The 17432-nt window shown below is 43.3% G+C and overlaps 1 protein-coding gene across 4 annotated transcripts; it reads right to left on the reverse strand.

Moving 5' to 3' along the window:
• Positions 1–1268: 1268 nt before the first annotated feature.
• zbtb18 (zinc finger and BTB domain containing 18) lies at positions 1269–11907 on the reverse strand. Of its 4 annotated transcripts, XM_033613600.2 has the most exons (3): positions 11460–11907; positions 9194–9329; positions 1269–6209 (listed from the first exon to the last, which is right to left on the reverse strand). In XM_033613600.2, exons 2-3 carry the CDS (start codon positions 9207–9209, stop codon positions 4498–4500), a joined length of 1728 nt encoding a protein of 575 aa, XP_033469491.1. In that variant the 5' UTR covers positions 9210–9329; positions 11460–11907; the 3' UTR covers positions 1269–4497. The 4 variants fall into 4 exon arrangements, with proteins under 4 accessions (XP_033469491.1, XP_033469492.1, XP_078017084.1 ...); XM_033613601.2 differs by lacking the exon at positions 9194–9329; XM_078160958.1 differs by lacking the exons at positions 9194–9329; positions 11460–11907 and adding an exon at positions 9030–9048.
• Positions 11908–17432: the final 5525 nt, after the last annotated feature.

Genomic DNA, 17432 nt, shown 5'->3' on the forward strand with positions numbered 1-17432 from the left:
TGTTGAGCTGGCCTGCCTTGGGCACAGCCAAATGGTTCTGCAGCTGCCCCTTTGTCCCCCTTCCTTAAGTAAACAAAGGACAGAAACAAATTAATGACCTACATTCACGGCAAACCTCACACGGCCTCCTCGCAGGGAGAGAGACGGAGCAGTTGTCTATAAGCAGATGTTCACTTACAACACTGCAGATTGCAATTAATGATCACCACGCAGCACATCACCAAAGGATAGGGGATGCTGTATTTTCCACAGCGGTTATCATAATGTCCACTGTCTGCCTGAAATCACGATTGCTGCGAGCATGTTCCTCAAAAAACAGACTTCTCGGCGTTATTTAAATTTCTAAAGGAGACAGCTCCCAAAAATGTAAAACTAAATATATTTCAAACAATTTCCCGTCTTTAAATGTGACGTAAATCTCAACGTATCCAGTGAAAAGGTTAAAAAAGGATTGAACTCTGCCCAACACCAAAGTGAAATCTCTTTTTTTTAACACTTCTAAGTTTCTTAAACAAATATTAGGCATTCATCAGACAATGTCATAAAGATTAGGCGTGAGCTTATCGCGTGAGTGTGCATCGGGGGCTTACTGAGGAGACCATCTGGGGCCTAATGAACGCTGCTCCTTGGCCTCTGAGTGCAGGGACTTTGAAAGCATCTGCAAGAAGCAGGTTTACTCAACAGCAGTACATTAGCTAAAGCTGATTTCTTTGGTGGAAAACTTAACTTGAGGAGCTTTGGAAAATGTGTGTGTGTGTCTGTGTGTGTGTGTGTTGCAGGGGCTTGGTTTTCAACAAGTTGCTACACATTTCCTCCTCAAAAGCCTACACCTCAGCCAGTGCAGCAGCGGATATATCAGGAGTTGTGCAGGCACGCGAAAGCACACAGTGAGCACAAACACACGTACATCATCATGCATACACACATAAACATGCGCACACACATGCACGTACACAACTTCCACCCACATCGCAAGTCACTGAGGAACAGGACGTGAAAACCTCCTGCACTGGCCCTTCTGCAACCTGTAACTCTGTGCATGTGAGCTGCAAATACAGCCAAAGTTTCCACAAAAATGTCCCTAAAAAGATGTTAAATTTAAATATACTGGTGCATTTATGATTTTAATAGCGGTAAAGAAGCTGCGGTGAAACTCAGCATTAACATGAGCAGAAACAAAAGATTCATTGTTGGTAAAAATGTAAAAACAAGCCGTGTATGCTTTTATTTCGTCCGAGGAAAATGAAAAACAGAGCGTCACACGAAGGTTGAATTTCAAGATTCTTATAATTTATTGCAGTTTGCACACAATTTAAAAATGTCAACAACAGCACACCAAAAAATTACAAAACTAAACACAATTAGAATTTACTCCCCTTGAGAAGAAAAAAAATCAACCCAACTATGATTGTCAAAGCTAAAAATGACTAAATCTGAAAAAGGAACATAAAAAGAAAAGCAAAGAAAATTTTTAATCTCAAGAGGGAGCAAATATATCTGAAAATCTGCTTGTTTTTTTTTCCAGACAGTGATTGTCCTCAAAACAGACTCAGTCACTTCACGCCCCCCACCCCCCCGTCTGCCTTTCCATAAACTGTCTATGACATTTCAACATTTTTATTTTTATACCTTGCTTAAAAAAACAAACAAACAAAAAAACTCCCCCATTTGTTTTCAAGTAAGCACAGCAAAAGATGGAGATGTTTCGTCAGGGTGGTTAACTTCACAGCGTCTTGAGCGGTTAACATCGCTCCCACGACTCCACCTCACACTTTAAAAATAAAACAAAACAGCCCGGACTACAGCAGTTTAAGGCGGTCAAGTACAACCAGAGGAACAGAACAAAAAAACAGCAGTAATGATGAAAACAACAGCAGGATGGACTGAGCCCATATGCGGAGATGCTGCCAGTGAAGAAATAAATGTTCCGAGAGGGGGGAAAAAAAGAAAAATGAGACAATGCGGTGCAAACTGCCGCAATGTCACCCACACTGTTGCATTGGCAAAGCCTGTGGGTGCCACCAGATGACAGGGCAACACATACAACCACCCCACCCACCACATGCACATCAATGGGGGCGTGCACATACACAGATCTGAGTGAGAGCGTTCAGTATCTCTATGTCAAATGTTTCTGGATTGTATAAACGCTTGACCATTATTTTGAAATTCTAACAAACAAAATCAGAGATACAGAGGTTTAAAAAAATAAAAACAAACTGATGTCGCCCCCAAATGAACATTCACATACAAAAAAATGAGTTTTCCAATCCCATAATCAAAATATAATAAGACATCATTTTCTGATAAATTCAATAAATTCCATGAATTCATACACGATTTTAACAACTCTTTCCCGACGCTCTACAGTATCAAATACTTCCATAGCGTGAAAAATGGTTTTCTGTTTTTTAATAAAGGCATCTTTTCAGCAAAAAATCTGATTTCATGTCTTTTAGCTTAAAAAGGTGCATTCAGGCATGCCAATTCTCTCCCATCGATCTCAAAGTAGGATTATGTTTGAAGAGGAAAACACACACACACACACACACACACACACACACACACACACAGATATCACATTCACGCTGCTGCGTCTAACGTAAAATGCACTGAGATGGGAGGGTTACTGAACTGAACCCGCTCAGCTCAGCACAGCTCGTGACAGAAGATATCTGACCCTTCAACTTTCAGCAGGACAACTCAGTTTCAGCCTCTCTCCTTCTTTTTTTTCTCCTCTCCCCGTTATTCTTTGCGCATTAGCCGAGTCAGAGCCACATAACTGCAATCAACAGACCTGAAGTAAGTGCCCAATGAGCAGAAATAATTAAGAAATGGCTTCACCACGTCTAGAGCTGGAGAGGACGGAGACACGAGAGATGGAAAACAAACATACAGCAGTGGAGGAAATTTAACGCCTGAGGAGGAGCAGGAGGAGGAAGTGCTGGGTGGACGTAGATCTTCAGTAGGTTAAATTGACTGGTAATAACCAAGCCACACGCTCATAAACACACGCACAAACACACACACGCAGCAGAGAGATCAGTGCATATACACACAGGCTTAAAATGCTTCATCATATCGCTTCAACATCCGACGGAAACACATTCGGTAACATTCTTCTAGGAGCCCAGCGACAGACCTACGACGAGTTAAAAAAAAAAAAAAAAAAAAATCCAACTTTCACTGTCAAAAGTGTTCGACCCCCCCACCCCCACCCCCGCCCGATGAAAAAACCACAACTTAAAGGTTTAAGACAAAATCAAATTTTCATGCATTTTTTTCCATAGTGGTGAGAATAATATTCAGTTTTTCAACAGACCGCACCCTGGAGTAGTATTCACAAAGAAAAGAAAAAGGAAAGCCTGTTGTCAAATATTTGATCAATTACAATGTGTACAGTAATACAGCAAATTCACATTTTTATTTTAAAATATACAGGTTTGGACGTCATGCAACAACAGCAGGTCCCATTACAAAAAAAGTAACAAAATAATAATAATAATAATAATAATAATAATAATAATCATTAATTTAAAAAAAAAATTGTAACGGATTTAAGTTCTAAAACTATAGCAGAACAATATACAACAACCTTAAATTAAATACCTTTTCAACAAGAGATGTTTTAAAGACTGCCAGCTAGATTTAAGAAAAAAATTCTATTAATAACAATAATAATAATTATTATAATAATTTGTAAAGGTCTTTTCATTTTTAGAAAATACTTCAAATTGATTGGAAGTGAAAAAAGGAGGCTGTGCATTGCATGAGTGCCATCAGTTTGTCTGTCAGTCAGTCAGCTTTACCCTGAACACACAACACCAAAGAGCTTAACAAGAGAAGCGGGGAGCGCTTCGCCAACGACACCTCCATGCCAGTAGAAAATAAAATTAATACACACAAAACACACTCACACACACTCACGCACGTCAGGTGAAATTTTTGCCAGAGTAGTGCAGTATCACGCACACACACACTTCTTCAAACTGTGTGTGTGTGTGGTGGTGATCACAGTACCCGTTTAGTGTATTGTAATGCTTTTTCACTTCAGTGTGTTCGACCTGAACTCCTGCAGTGGTGTTTGCTGTCTGTGGAACTGGGACCGATACGCTGGCCAGCGTCGGAGTGTTGTGTCTGAGATGAAACACAAACAGAGTGAAAACTCTTCAAGAAGGCGAGACATTCTCACTGGGACCCACGTCCTCAGACGCAATGAAAACCACCAAACAGAACTTACGCCAAATAAAAATAAGAGTTCAGAATAAAATAGAATAAAACAAAATTACCCCAAACAGCAACAACAAAAAAAACTCAGTAGTAACATTTTCATGTGCTATTAAAGTGCAATTGAATGAGATTTTGCGACACACAAGAACATGACTCACTTGAACCCCAAATATCAAACTTTGCCACCTCCCTTTCACCTCCCCATGCCTCTCTGCCCTTCTTCCACTCTCCGCTCTCTTTCCCTTTATCAAACCCAGCAGTCTGTTTCTACTTCCACAGTTCCTGGGAGCTGTCCTCAATCGCCCAATCCCTGACATTGGGCAGTGCCAGCGGTTCACTCTTCACTGACAGCGAGTTGACCAGTTCGCAATGGAACTTGCGGATGTGTCGGTACAGGTCCCCGGACTGCGTGAAGCGCCGCTCGCACCATTTACAAGCGTGCGGCTTCTCACGCGTGTGCACCACTGCGTGGCGGCTGAGGTTGTGTGAGTATTGGAAGCTCTTGCCGCAGGTGGTGCAGGTGTAGGGTTTCTCACCGGAGTGTGTCCGCTCATGGCGCTTCAGCGTGTACATGCAGGAGAAGGTCTTGCTGCAGATGGTGCAGGTGGGCACGTTGACGTCTCCGGCAGGCTTGGAGCGGATGCCCTCCTGCTCCCTGAAGTGGGAGCTGAGGTGAAGTTGGAGGATGTGCGGGGAGGGGAATACCTTGTTACACAGCGGGCACATGAAGATCTGCGTGTGTTGAGCTGACAACATGTTGGAGACGTAGGGCAGCAGGGAACTATCCATGCTTGCCGCCTCGGCCTGGGCGCGCTCATTTTCACCCCCCAGAATGTCCTCGTCGTCGGCTGTGGCCGAAGGCTTCTCCTCCCGCTCCAGCTCCGAGGCCAGAGAGGCCTCTCGCAGAGCAGACAGGTGTGCTTCCAGGCCGAGCCTCCGCTGGGCCGACAGAGGCCCTCCGACCCCGTGGTGGGTCAGGCCCCCATTGGCGCTGGGAACCGTCGCCTTGGTGATGCCACTGTGCTCCATGTCATAGTCCCCACCTCCCAGTTCCTCTTCCTCGTCTGAAGCCACACCCCTCTCCACCTTCACCCGCACAGCCAATGGGCTTTGGAGGCTGTCTGGTGTGGCTGCCCCGCTGAAATAGGACTGGTGGTGGTTATTGTGGTTGCTACCTGCAATCGGCTTGACTGACAGGTCCAGGACGCAGTCAGCCGCATCATTCGACACCCTCCTGCCCCTGTGCCCTCCACGAGAGCTCACGGAGCGGTGTGACCTCTGTGAGAGGGATCCAGTGGAGCTGGTGGGGCTGCCGGCCGGGGAGAGCAGCTTTCCTCCCTCCCCCAGTGCCTCCCCACTCTGCATCTCTGCCTCGCCGTGCGGGCTGGTTGTAGCCATGGCTGGTGTCCCTGGTCTGTCTGCAGACGGCAACCTCAGCCACAGCGGTCCTCCCTCGGCCTTCCCCTCCTCCTCTTCATCACTGTGCAGCAGGTCGGCAGTAGCAGGCCGGCCCGTAGAACCATCTGATAGACTGTCGGCCTTATCGGAGCAGCTGGAGCCACCATCCTCTTCCCTGCGCGTGCTGTCTGCCTCCGCCGTGGCCTTCTGCTTCAAACGTTTCTTACACACCTTGACAATGTCATACATGTGCAAGTAGCTGGCCGCTGCCAACACATCCTCTACGGGAAGGTCCTGGAACTGCAGCTTGCCCTCATACATGAACTCCAGGAGCAGGGAAAAGGCCGGGGCTGTGACAATGTCGCTGTTGAGGTGCACTACGTCTCGCTTGTCCAGCTGGTCCTTGTAGAAGAGGTGAAAGTACATGCTGCAGGAGGCCAACACAGCACGGTGGGCCCGGAACTGGGCATCGCCCACCAGCACCGTGGAGTCACACAGGAAGCCCTGGTGCCGCTGCTCGCTCAGACACTGGAGTAAATGTCTGCTGTGGTCTGGGAACTCCATCTTGCCGTCCTCATAACCTGCAGCCACACAGAGACACAGAGGCAGAGTCAAAGTTAGATACATCTGATGAAGAGCTGAGATTTTACACCTAATGTGTTTTTTTTTTAAAGATTTCAATCAAGTGTTTAAATAAAAAATGTGTTAATTTTCAGTGTTCAATATTTATTCAGTGAAGGTAAATACACAAGAAACAAAGGAGCTAAGAAATGTAGATGAAAAGCAAAACCTACAAAAGACAATTTAAATTCAAAGATGACAGAAACAATGAGATTTTAAAAAGAAGTACACTTCATCTAATTTTTAAAATGAAATATGTGATAACATAACATTCAAGATAAATGTAGAGATCATGACACTCCTCTTATCACCACTAAGGTTTTTGTGTCAACTACGCTATTTCTCCAAACAGAATTATGTTAAACGAGGCCAATTAAAAAATGTAAAAAAAAAACAAAACAAAACAGAGAGACGCAAGAAAGAGGAGACAAATGCCAAAAACACATATGGTGCGTGATGCTGAAAACAAACTACAGAGAAGAGGACGAGCGAGCGGATAGAAACACGTCAGGATGAGATAGGTCAGAAAAAACAGGAAGACACTATTAAACACATAAAAAGTAAATTAAAAGACAACAATAAATGCAGCAAAGATACCACAAATATTTAAAATATGTGTATATTTTACGAGGTAATAACCTCTGCACTGCCGTGATTTTTTCCTCACAATCACAACAGAAATATTTCTGCTCAAATTCAAAAGCACGACGCAGGTAGCTATAAAGTCATGCAGACATTCATTTGTACAACGATGCCAGATAGTGGTGTTTCCTAATTATTCACTGTCTCTAAAATAAATTCAAAAGGAAAAGAAGAAACACATGATAATTACAATTAAACAGAATAACAGTAATTACAGAACAATCACTAATTCAGCTTTTTACCCACAGAAAGACTTAATCTCAGGTAAAGCAGCAGCGACAGATTCTTCTACTCTGTCTCTCCGTTCTCTCTCTGTATCTCTCTAACTCCTCTGCCTGCACTCCTGGATTGTCGCTGCTCCTACGCTGGTTATTTTTATTAACCCACTTTGGCCTGGCCTGGCACAGCCCTTTTAGGTAACCGGCTTTCAGCTGCACACACTGTCCTCACGTACACACAACACACACACACACACACACACACACACACACACTTAGTACCAGCCTACCTACCAACCACCTCCACAGGCTAAGTCGAGCAGGAGAACTGGCCAATTGAAATAGCACTGTTGAAAACAAAACAGCTTGTCCCTCGTTTAACCTGCGAGCACCGGCTTTAGGTGTAAGATTAGACAAGGGGGGGGGGGGGGGGTGAAAAACTTGCATCGACGCTCTTCAGGTGTCCTTTAAAAAAATAGAGTCGATTTTAAAATAAATGAACGCCTAAATCATGGATGACAGGAGGCGATAACGAGGCTGAAATCTGTAAAATCATTAAGTCCCACCTGTTAACCAAGTCGATTTGTCCCGCCTGAGAAAATACATTGGTCCCGCTCTGCACTGTGTTAACCAAAGCAGTTAAATCACCTCATTTGAATGAAGCTAAACCAAGAATGTCACTGTGTGTGTGTGAAACTGTGTGTGTGTGTGTCGTGTGTATGTGTGTGTGTGCTCGCCCTCCGGCTCGTTCAGACTGCTTTTAATGAGGGGGCTTACGGGGACAAGGGTGTACCACCTCCCACCTCCACCCCCATCCTCCCCTCTGTCCAGCCAAACCCCTCTGCCACCTCCTCCCTCCACACACACACACACACCATCCGTCACTCACACACTCCTTCCCATCTGAATCTTACAAGAAAAACCCCGCACATCCGCCCCATAGTAGAAACTGCCCTCTTCCTCAACCCCCCAACACCCTCCGCCCACCACCACCCAGAAGAGAAGATTTACAATACAATCACTGTAAGTGCCCTGCTCGTCACAGCATCAATCCTAATCCTTAAAGATGGCTAAAAATAAAGACGGCGGTGGTGGCGGTGGGGAGGGAGCCGTCAGTGGAGGCTCAGGAGGGCAGCAGCCCGTCACCCGGCCTGCCCGGCCCCGGCCAGTGAGCTCAGGCAGGGGTCTGAGAGAGACACACACAGAGGGGCAGGGAGGGAGAGGGTGAGAGAGAGGCTGGGACGGCCGGGGAGGGAGGCTTACCCACATCTGATCCAGCTGACGGGGGCCATATGGCAGCTGCTAGCCAGATAAAGAGATTAAGACTAGGAGGGAGTGCGATTACAGCTGTCTAGCCAATTCAGGCAGCTCAAATCTGCAACTTCTAAATTAGTCTCCTCCACTCCAGCCGACAGGAGGGGAAAAAAAGACCGCACATGCTTTCAAGTAATTTTTACAGCGAGTTAGATTTAACTGAAAGGAAAAAACAGATTAGATGATTAGGATTAAATAGCAGCTCTTTTTTTATTTAGCTTAAAGTCTGATGTTTTTTTATTCTTTTATTAACTGAAAAATGAGTTTGTTTTCTTTGCTCAAATTTAACCAATTAAAATTTCTGTCTTTATTATTAAAATGGTTAAAAAAAAGAGCACTACTTCTAATTATGATTTCACTTGTATTATATTAAATGAACTGGGGGAAAACAAGCTTGATTCAAAATGTTTTCTCCCCTCGTAACTTTGCTGTCAATTAATGAGCGTCTGAACAAAACGCCTGTCAACACAAATGGAAAAAATGCAAAACGCCAGCTGAGTTTTAAACGCAGCTCTCTCCAGACTACAAACTAAAAACACAGCAGAGAGTTTCCCGGACTGCAATTACACCTCAGACAGGCAGCACCAACACGAGTTTACTACTCACCAGTAGCTTCACACACAGCGCTCACACTGGTTTGACACACCGGAGATCCCCCACAACAAAACAGAATAACTACTCCACTACCCCAGACTCTGTTATTCACTGTGCCTATAACACACACACACACACACACACACACACACACACATGCACACACAAAACGATACCTGCAGCAGTATGCATCAACTTGATTAACTCCACTGTAGCAGAATAGCTGGGCTCTCTGGCTGGGAATGGCTGTGTGTGTGTATCTCTCTCTCTCCCTCTTTCTTTCTTGCTCTTTCTCTTCGTCGCTCGCTCTCTCTGAATCAATGAGTGGGTAGAAGAGGAGAGAAGAAGAAGAGGGAGGCAGGCAAAAAAAAACACGCTGTTCAAACTGCGAGGGACAGATGCAAAGTGGAGGAGATGTTGGAGGGGGAACGAGATACCACCTCCCTCCTCCTCCTCCTCCTCCTCCTCCTAACTGGCGCTGATCGGCAGCCACAAACACACACACACATACACACACACACACATACACACAGCACTAACTCTCCCAGGCTGCCGCTGAGACTCACAATAAAGGACTGGGGAGGGGTGGAGGCGGTGGAGGGATGGAGGAGGAGGAGGTGGGGTGGATGGCAGCCTGTCAGCTGCTCTGACATCATCCTCAGATGGAGATGCTACCTCCAGCTGTGCTCTTTCTACAGCCATATGCTGCCTCCTCTACACTCCTGCCACCAGACTCCTCTTTCATTCTACCAACACCAACACCACGCAACTTTGTCTCTCTTTCTCCCCCTTTTTCTCTCTGGGAAAAAAACACCGGTCTACTAAATGCAGTGGGATGCTGATTTGGTTTTTGGAGAGGAGTTTGCACATCAAATCCTGCTCACAACTGCAACCAAAACTATTAAGAAAAAGGGGAAAGTTCACAGAATAAACACAGAGGTTCAGGGTTAAAACTTTTTCCTCTAATTTCTAAATCCTCCTCTGTCTCCCTCTGCATGTCTCTGTCTCCTTCCAACACTCATAAACAAAGGCCAACACAGCACATTTGCAACTGACAGACGCACGCAGCTGATATTGTTTTCCACTTCTTTACGGTTCAGCGCCGCTGCCTCGTCTTGTATTCATTCATTCACTCATTCATTCATCCATCTATCTGTCCATCCCCCACTTTGCCAGCCCCCCCTTTTTACTCGGACAATCCGGACAACTGAGAAGAACAAAAATTGAAATGAGGAAACAATGAGAGCAAGTCACAAAGAAAGAACCCTAATGAGTGCATACATGCCTTTAATAAGCCGGGGAGAAACTTATTACAACAGCTTTATTTCGCTTTCGTTTTAGTGAAAGTGTGCACGATGGGAGCGTGTGAATTCCCAGCCATTTAATACATGCACTCACACAAATATACATGCATTTTCTATTTCAATTTGTGCACGAATTTCACAGTCAACCTTTTTTAAAATGAAGTTTAAAAGTCTAGTTTCGTGCATTTATATTAAATACTGCAAGATTTAAAAGGACAAACAGTGCGCTTATAAATGTGGAGCTAAATTAAATGTGTTTTTGGTTTTTAATTTGTAGTAACAAGCAACACGTGCAACTTTTCCTTAAAGTTTTGCGATAAAATGACAGTTTTGCAGCAAATACTTATAAAACGGGTTTAATCGGTGAAGAAATTTACTTCTGCAATATTTAATAAGCTTTTGCAAAAATTCGGCTGAGCTTTCACAGCCTGACGCGTTAAATTATCCGAGTTAAACTTTAATTAACTTCACCGCTGGAGTTTCTGCTGGCATCTTTAATTATTAGGAAGTCGTGTGCACCGAAAATAAATAAAATAAAACAATTTGTGCTTCACTTTGACGCGTTTAAACACGGTGACAGCGCCATGTTCAACACACACACACACATACACGGGAGTTATCGATGTGATTAATAAGTTTGTTATAGATGACACAGCCGTTAACTTCACTTAAAAGCTCCCTTTAAATTCCGACCGTTGGTGTTTGTCAACGGTCGTGTTAGCTTAAAAAAGTCACAGTGATAATGTTAAAGCGGCTCTGTGAGACTGTTACCGAACAATTTAACAACAGGAGAGAGAAGACAAGCATTAATTTCTCAGGAGAAGACACAACAAACACGAGAAAAAGACCCACGGAGACACACTGACCCACGCAGCTAGCTATAGCCCGACCGTGGCTAACAAAAGTAACGCGAAGAGGCTACAATATTGAGCTATTTACAGTTGTGTTGAAGGCCCCGGTGCTATGACAACAGCTGCTAAAACAGCGAGGAGGGAGAGCTAACATGGTAACTATTAGTGTGCGGAGACAACACAGTAATGCTAAGGAAGGTTTAGCTACTTTTTCCCCTCCGTAACCCACCCTCTCTCCCTCCTGAGCTTCCTTTAATCGGACTCCGGTGTTAAGAGGCAGCACTTACAGACAACACGGTCCAACGTCTTCCTCCGTCAAATCCTCCTCTTCTTTCCTCCGGAGACAAAACTAGATTGACTTTGGACTAATTTCCATAACAGGCTGCCGAGGGGCGAGCAGGCGGAGGGACGGGGAGTCTAGCACTCTGCGGCGGCCAGATGTTTCCGAGCTGTTGCTGCTCAACTCGGGCTGGGAAAGGAGGCGAGTTGACTGGCACGGCGCGGAAGCCAATGGTGCCGGCGAGGAGAGAAGTGAAGGCAAATTGGAAGCGGCCCTCTGACAGAGGAGAGGGAGGGATATGTCTTCTTCTCTCGTTGGCGTAGGTTGACACCAGGCAACAACAACAGCAGCACACACAGTGAGGAGGAAGGCAGGGGGAGAAGAAGAAGGAGCTGGGCCAAACCAACTGGTTCTGCGAGTCAGTGAGGCGGACTGGCGCAGCGGAGAGCGAGAGAGTGGAGAGTGGCGCGGTGCCGCATGGGTACTGTAGTCAAAGCGGAGCAGGGGGGGTGGTGGTGGTGGTGGTGAGGGGGAGGCGGAGCTGATGTGAGCAGGTGCACCACCTTGACAGGAGGAAAAATGGTTAATGCTTAACATTGCATTGTTGGAATAATAACAGCTTTTGGTTTGACTGTGCGCTGCTGGCAACAAATATTAGGTGTTAATCAAAGACACAAAACAGGTGCAACACTTGCACAGCTACACAAACATGCCTACAAGAACTGCACTTAAGTAGAATTTTAAAGTAATTATACTGCTTCTTCTCCACTGCACTTTAAGTAAATGTATGTGGATGTTTGCTTGTATTAATTTTGGATTTGCACCTTATTGTTGTCTTACACTTTTCGTATTTGCACTTCTCCCACTTTGTACTGCACATGCTGCACAGCATTTCCTCTCAGGATGAATAAAGTTTCATCTTATCTTATCTTATCTACTACTTCAGATCATTAAAAATATGATCAACAAATAAAATATGCTGTATTATGTCCGCTACACCACAGTATCTAAAGTCTTTACAATTAGCTCCACCTTTATAAGCTGCAACATTAATCATTATTTAATTAATCATATCACTTATTATAATCCAATAATATGTATTGGCCATTCTGCATTATTAGTCCTTTTACTTTTAGTGCTTTAAGTATATTTTTGTGCGTCTACTGAAATAGAATTTTTGAATGCAGGACTTTTACTTGTAATGAAATATATCTTGTATTACCTGAGGGCTTCTAGCCCATTTCACTTGCAGTACTGGCACAGTTTGTCAAATAACTGATCAGTCCATAACTACATATCACAACAAGTTTGATAACTGATTAATGAATTTATTTATAAGGAGAAAATGTCAAGTATTCACTCGTGCACGCTTCCTAAATGTGGTGTGTTGCTTTTCTCTGAACATCTTAATGTTCTGCAGAGCTAAACTCGAGCTCAAGTGATGGTAGTTTACTTTTTTGAAATTTAATTGACTAAACAATTCAATAATCAGTTAGAAAAATAACTTACAGATGAATCAATGATGCTGCAGCCCTCTGCTGTTAGTATGTCTATAACAGTCACCACCTATAAACACCCAAAATAAAGAGAGGTATTAAGTTATGGCAGTTGCATTAAAAACACTATAAGTGCTGATGATGACCTACTTTTAGTTTCACTATGTCATGATAGTGTGTGTCCAACACCTTCAGCACTGATTACAGTTCGGCTGCCTCCAGTTTGGGATGGGCTGATTGTCAGTCTAATGATCGACATATAGGAAGGACAAGCCCTCAGTGACAAAGGCTGTGGATGTGGTGAAAAAACGCAGCTGCATAAAACCTGTTTGTTTTGTGAAATTAGAGGCGGAGATGTGCTCAGTTGATTTACTGCAAATTAAAAAGTAAAAAAACTAATGACAGTCTTCTTTAAATTAATAATGTAGGTCAAGCAGGAGGTTTGTATGCAAACAGGGGCAATTAGGCCTCTGATGGATATAACAAGTTGTAAGTCTCAGACATGACTGGCACCTTTATGGGAAACCTTTGGCCTCCTGTGCCCTGTGAAGAAATGCCAAAGCTGCGTGTGGCGAGGCCTGTTTAACCTGTAACTGTAAGTTTCAGTTTACCATAAACAGGTTGTTACATCACACTTTTAAAATCACAAAATTTCATTTATCACTGCAAGTAGTCTTCAACATGGGACCCTGCAGTTTATCTACAGCCTTATGTGAGACTGTCTTTTTGTCATATATCTGCCTGAGGTTTCACTTTTTATATACCTCATGAAGGATGACTTCTGCAGTGTGAAGTGCTGCAGAGCCGGAGACATTTGGGTTGTAAGTTTCCTGCATGACATCCAAGAGAAGAGAACAGCAAATCTAGGACGCAGAGCAACATCAGCAGCAGTGTGTCCAGGAATAAAAGGCAACCACAAGTTTGAGGAAAGGGTTAAGGGACTTAAATTAAAGGAGTCATGGATACAATGAAGAAAAAGTTAATTGGGTTATAAGGGAAATATGTCTGATAATCGTAAACAGAGGTTTCACTCTGCTGTTGTATTTACCATTTTTAAAAATCCCTTAAAATGTGGGTCACTGAGACAAAACCCTTATCAAACGTCTGTCCTGGGAGCCTTGACATGAAAAAGTTTGGGCAGCTCTGGTTGCCTGAGCGAGTCTGCATCCCCCTAAACCTGTCCCAGTAAACTAATTGGCGTTACTAATAGATGGCTGGATGAACCGCAGCCCTGTGTGGTAATGAATTCACACGATCCGGTGTCATAGCTGAAGGACTTGTTAAAATGCAAATGAATGATGACCCTGTTATGTGTCTATCAATTTGGGGGGGATCCACGTTACCAGCGCATTACAATGAGCCCCTTGTTCACGCACGAAAATACAATTAGGCCCACGGGCAGGGACAGTTCAACATGGGGCCTGCACAGAAAATTGGATTTAAAGACAGACTTTTTAAAACTATTAGCTAATTTGGGCAATAAATGCAAAGTGGTAATTTCACTGAATATTAGGCTCAGTTTAAGAATAATTTTCTCTCAGTGTGCAGGATGACCTGGTGTGTGGAAAACTCACTCCACCATCTCTTTTGTGGCTCCTATGTATAGAAGACACTGTAAAGAGAGAGATGCACTTCACATAGCCTTGAATGCATTAAAATCTGTTATGTATGTGTCTGTGTGCCGGCTGCCTCCAGAGATTGCTGTGCAATTTTCTAAACTTCTTCTTCCACCGCTCCTGTGTTCCCCTCTCTGATCCACATATTGTTTTGCCACTGACAGATGCCAGAATACAGCCTCGTGTGTGTGCATGTGTGTGTGTGTGCGTGCATGTGAGCCAAATAAGCAGAGCCAGCCTGATGTTTGAAATTATCTGTACTACTATTTCATCTTCCCCACAGCTGAAGACAAAGCAGAAGGCAGGCAGAAATAAAAACAAGATAAAAAGACCGATGTGCAAACCAGAGCTTGTATTCACACGTCCACAGCACAGAACAATGTGTTTTTTGTTTAGGGTTTTAGTTCTCCATTTCCACTTAAAACTGAGAGGAAATTAAATGCACACATGCACAAATAGACTCGCATATCTAGAGTGAATCAGTCAGACCTTCCCCACATCTTTACACTCCTCTATCAGCTCTTTGTCTCCTTTAAATATGAATTACACATTGCACAGAGCTCGACTTATTTGTGTTGTTTCAGTGTAAATACAGCATTGTGTTAAACTGATTTTCTACTTCCCGCCTCTGGAGGTCGCTGTAGATCCCATGTTTTACACTCTAATTCTCTCTCTCTATTCAGCACAGCTAAATGAAGCTTTGTTGGCATGACATAATCTAAAGATATGATGCCAAAACATATACATGGAGGAGAATAAACAGGCTAACACACACATGCAATGAAACGATACTCAGAGTCAGAAGAAATATATTTACATGAACATAAAGATTTTTTTCCTTCTCCAGACTTCAGATAATTTATTTGCACTTACCTGCCACAGCTGACTTGTTTTCCTATGCGCTGTACAAAAGTACATGATACTAATAAGCTTTTTATTTCAGTCCCCCTGAAGCAGATAGTCCTGAGTGCAGGTTTATTTTTTTTTGTCTGAAGCAAATAAAAAGCTTTTTTTGTTTTTATGAATCTGGCAGAAGAAGCGGTTGAGAGAAAAACCTCTGGCCGTGCCTGAGACATTACGACTGTATGCCTCACAGATTCTGCCTCTGCTTGCCAGCATTAATTATATTTTGCTTGTCAATGGCTTTTTATATTCAAAGGTGTTCGGCGCAGACAGCTGTTTGAAAGCAACTCTGAAAAGGGATTCTGATGATGATCCTTATTTTCGCAGCATAAATGGTGTCTCAGAGTTCTTTATGTGGTGTCTCTTTATTGGAAACACATTTAATGAAACATTTTGAATACACAGCAGTCTCTTTTCATGTATGTCATGTATATTTCTTTCTAAGGGGACAGAAATGTTGTTCCAGCTCACCTTTAATTTACAGGTAAATCTGGGGATAGAGATCTTTAAAGGGACAGTTCACCCCAAAATCAAAAATACATTTTATCTCTTAGCTGTAGTGCAGTTTTGGTGTGAGTTGCAGATATCAGCCATAGAGATGTCTGCCCTCTTTTCATCTTAAAAGAACCACGGCTGTCAAATGATTACTTTTTTACATCACCATTAATCGCCAAATTTCAAGGGTTAATCACGATTAATCACAATTTTAATTGCAGGTTTTAAAGTCCATTATTTTGCATTTTAAAACAGTTTTGGAGTCCATATCAACAAGGTGAAGCAATTCTTACCAGAGTGTCTGATTGGGGATCAAATGGATGCAAAGAAATTTACTTTACGATCCCGACATTTAGATATATTTCTTTCAAATCAGTGCTGCACTGCTACAACAGTGTGGTATTAAAACAATGACTTAGAAGTAAGAGACAACTTCAAAGTGATTTTCTGTAAAATACAGTCTTTTTTTGTTTGTTTTTTAAGAATTACACTGTTCCACATTAAGAAAGTGCAGTTACTCTGATATAATTTTGATTACTCACTGACGTCCAGTTAATGCAACATCATTTGCACTTTCCAGGAGTTCCAGTTTAGTTGCTTTCTTTGATTCATGCAGTTCAGATGGTACAGCATGTGACTGGTCACAGCATTCCAACCTGAGGACAGGGTGCGTCGAAGGGAAAAAATAGCAGCACGCGATTGACATGATTAATGAAAAAAAAATTTAAAAACGCATTATGTTCGGACCTTAATCGTATCACAATTAGGGCTTTTAAATTGACAGCCAAAATGGAACTAGATGCCACTCGGCTTGTGATGCTGAAAGCACAAAAAAAGAAACATTTAAAAAACTCAACAGCAACACCCTCAAGACTTCAGGTAATCCACAGACCTCACTGTGAGCATTTCATGTAGGAACTATTTTCTTTCCACTGAACTACACCTGTTAACCTTATCACTGCACAGGAGGAAGCGTGCATCTACTCATGGACGAGAGGCTCATGCTCATGACAGTGCAAGATGTAAACATTAATGGCGTCCTGCTCAGCAGAGCTGTAGCATTAGTTAGCTCAGTGGTGCTAGGTGAGCTAGCCGTAGGTGCGCGCTTCCCTTTGCACAGTGATACGGGCTGCAGGTGTAGCAAGCACCACAAGCCGAATGCCATCTTAGTTCCATTAAGAGAGGGCTGACATCTCTACAGCTGATATACTTGGCACCTCACACCAAAACAATCTAGACTGATGAATAGCACTACAGATAAGAGGAAAGATGCACACCTTTGATTTTGGGGTGAACTGTGCCTTTAAGCTCAGTGTAAGTTGCTCTGCATGAGAGCTTAAGCTGCAGATATATCCTGTATGGTGATGAATTCTTAAGCTCTGCTTCAAAGCACCAACTCTTACTGATTTGAGCCCACAACATAAAGTACATAGGCTGCACAATTAGAGGGACACTTCTGATACAAGACTC

This window comes from Epinephelus lanceolatus, chromosome 17 (genome assembly GCF_041903045.1).
Source record: "Epinephelus lanceolatus isolate andai-2023 chromosome 17, ASM4190304v1, whole genome shotgun sequence".
In the NCBI taxonomy this organism is placed as follows: domain Eukaryota; kingdom Metazoa; phylum Chordata; class Actinopteri; order Perciformes; family Serranidae; genus Epinephelus; species Epinephelus lanceolatus.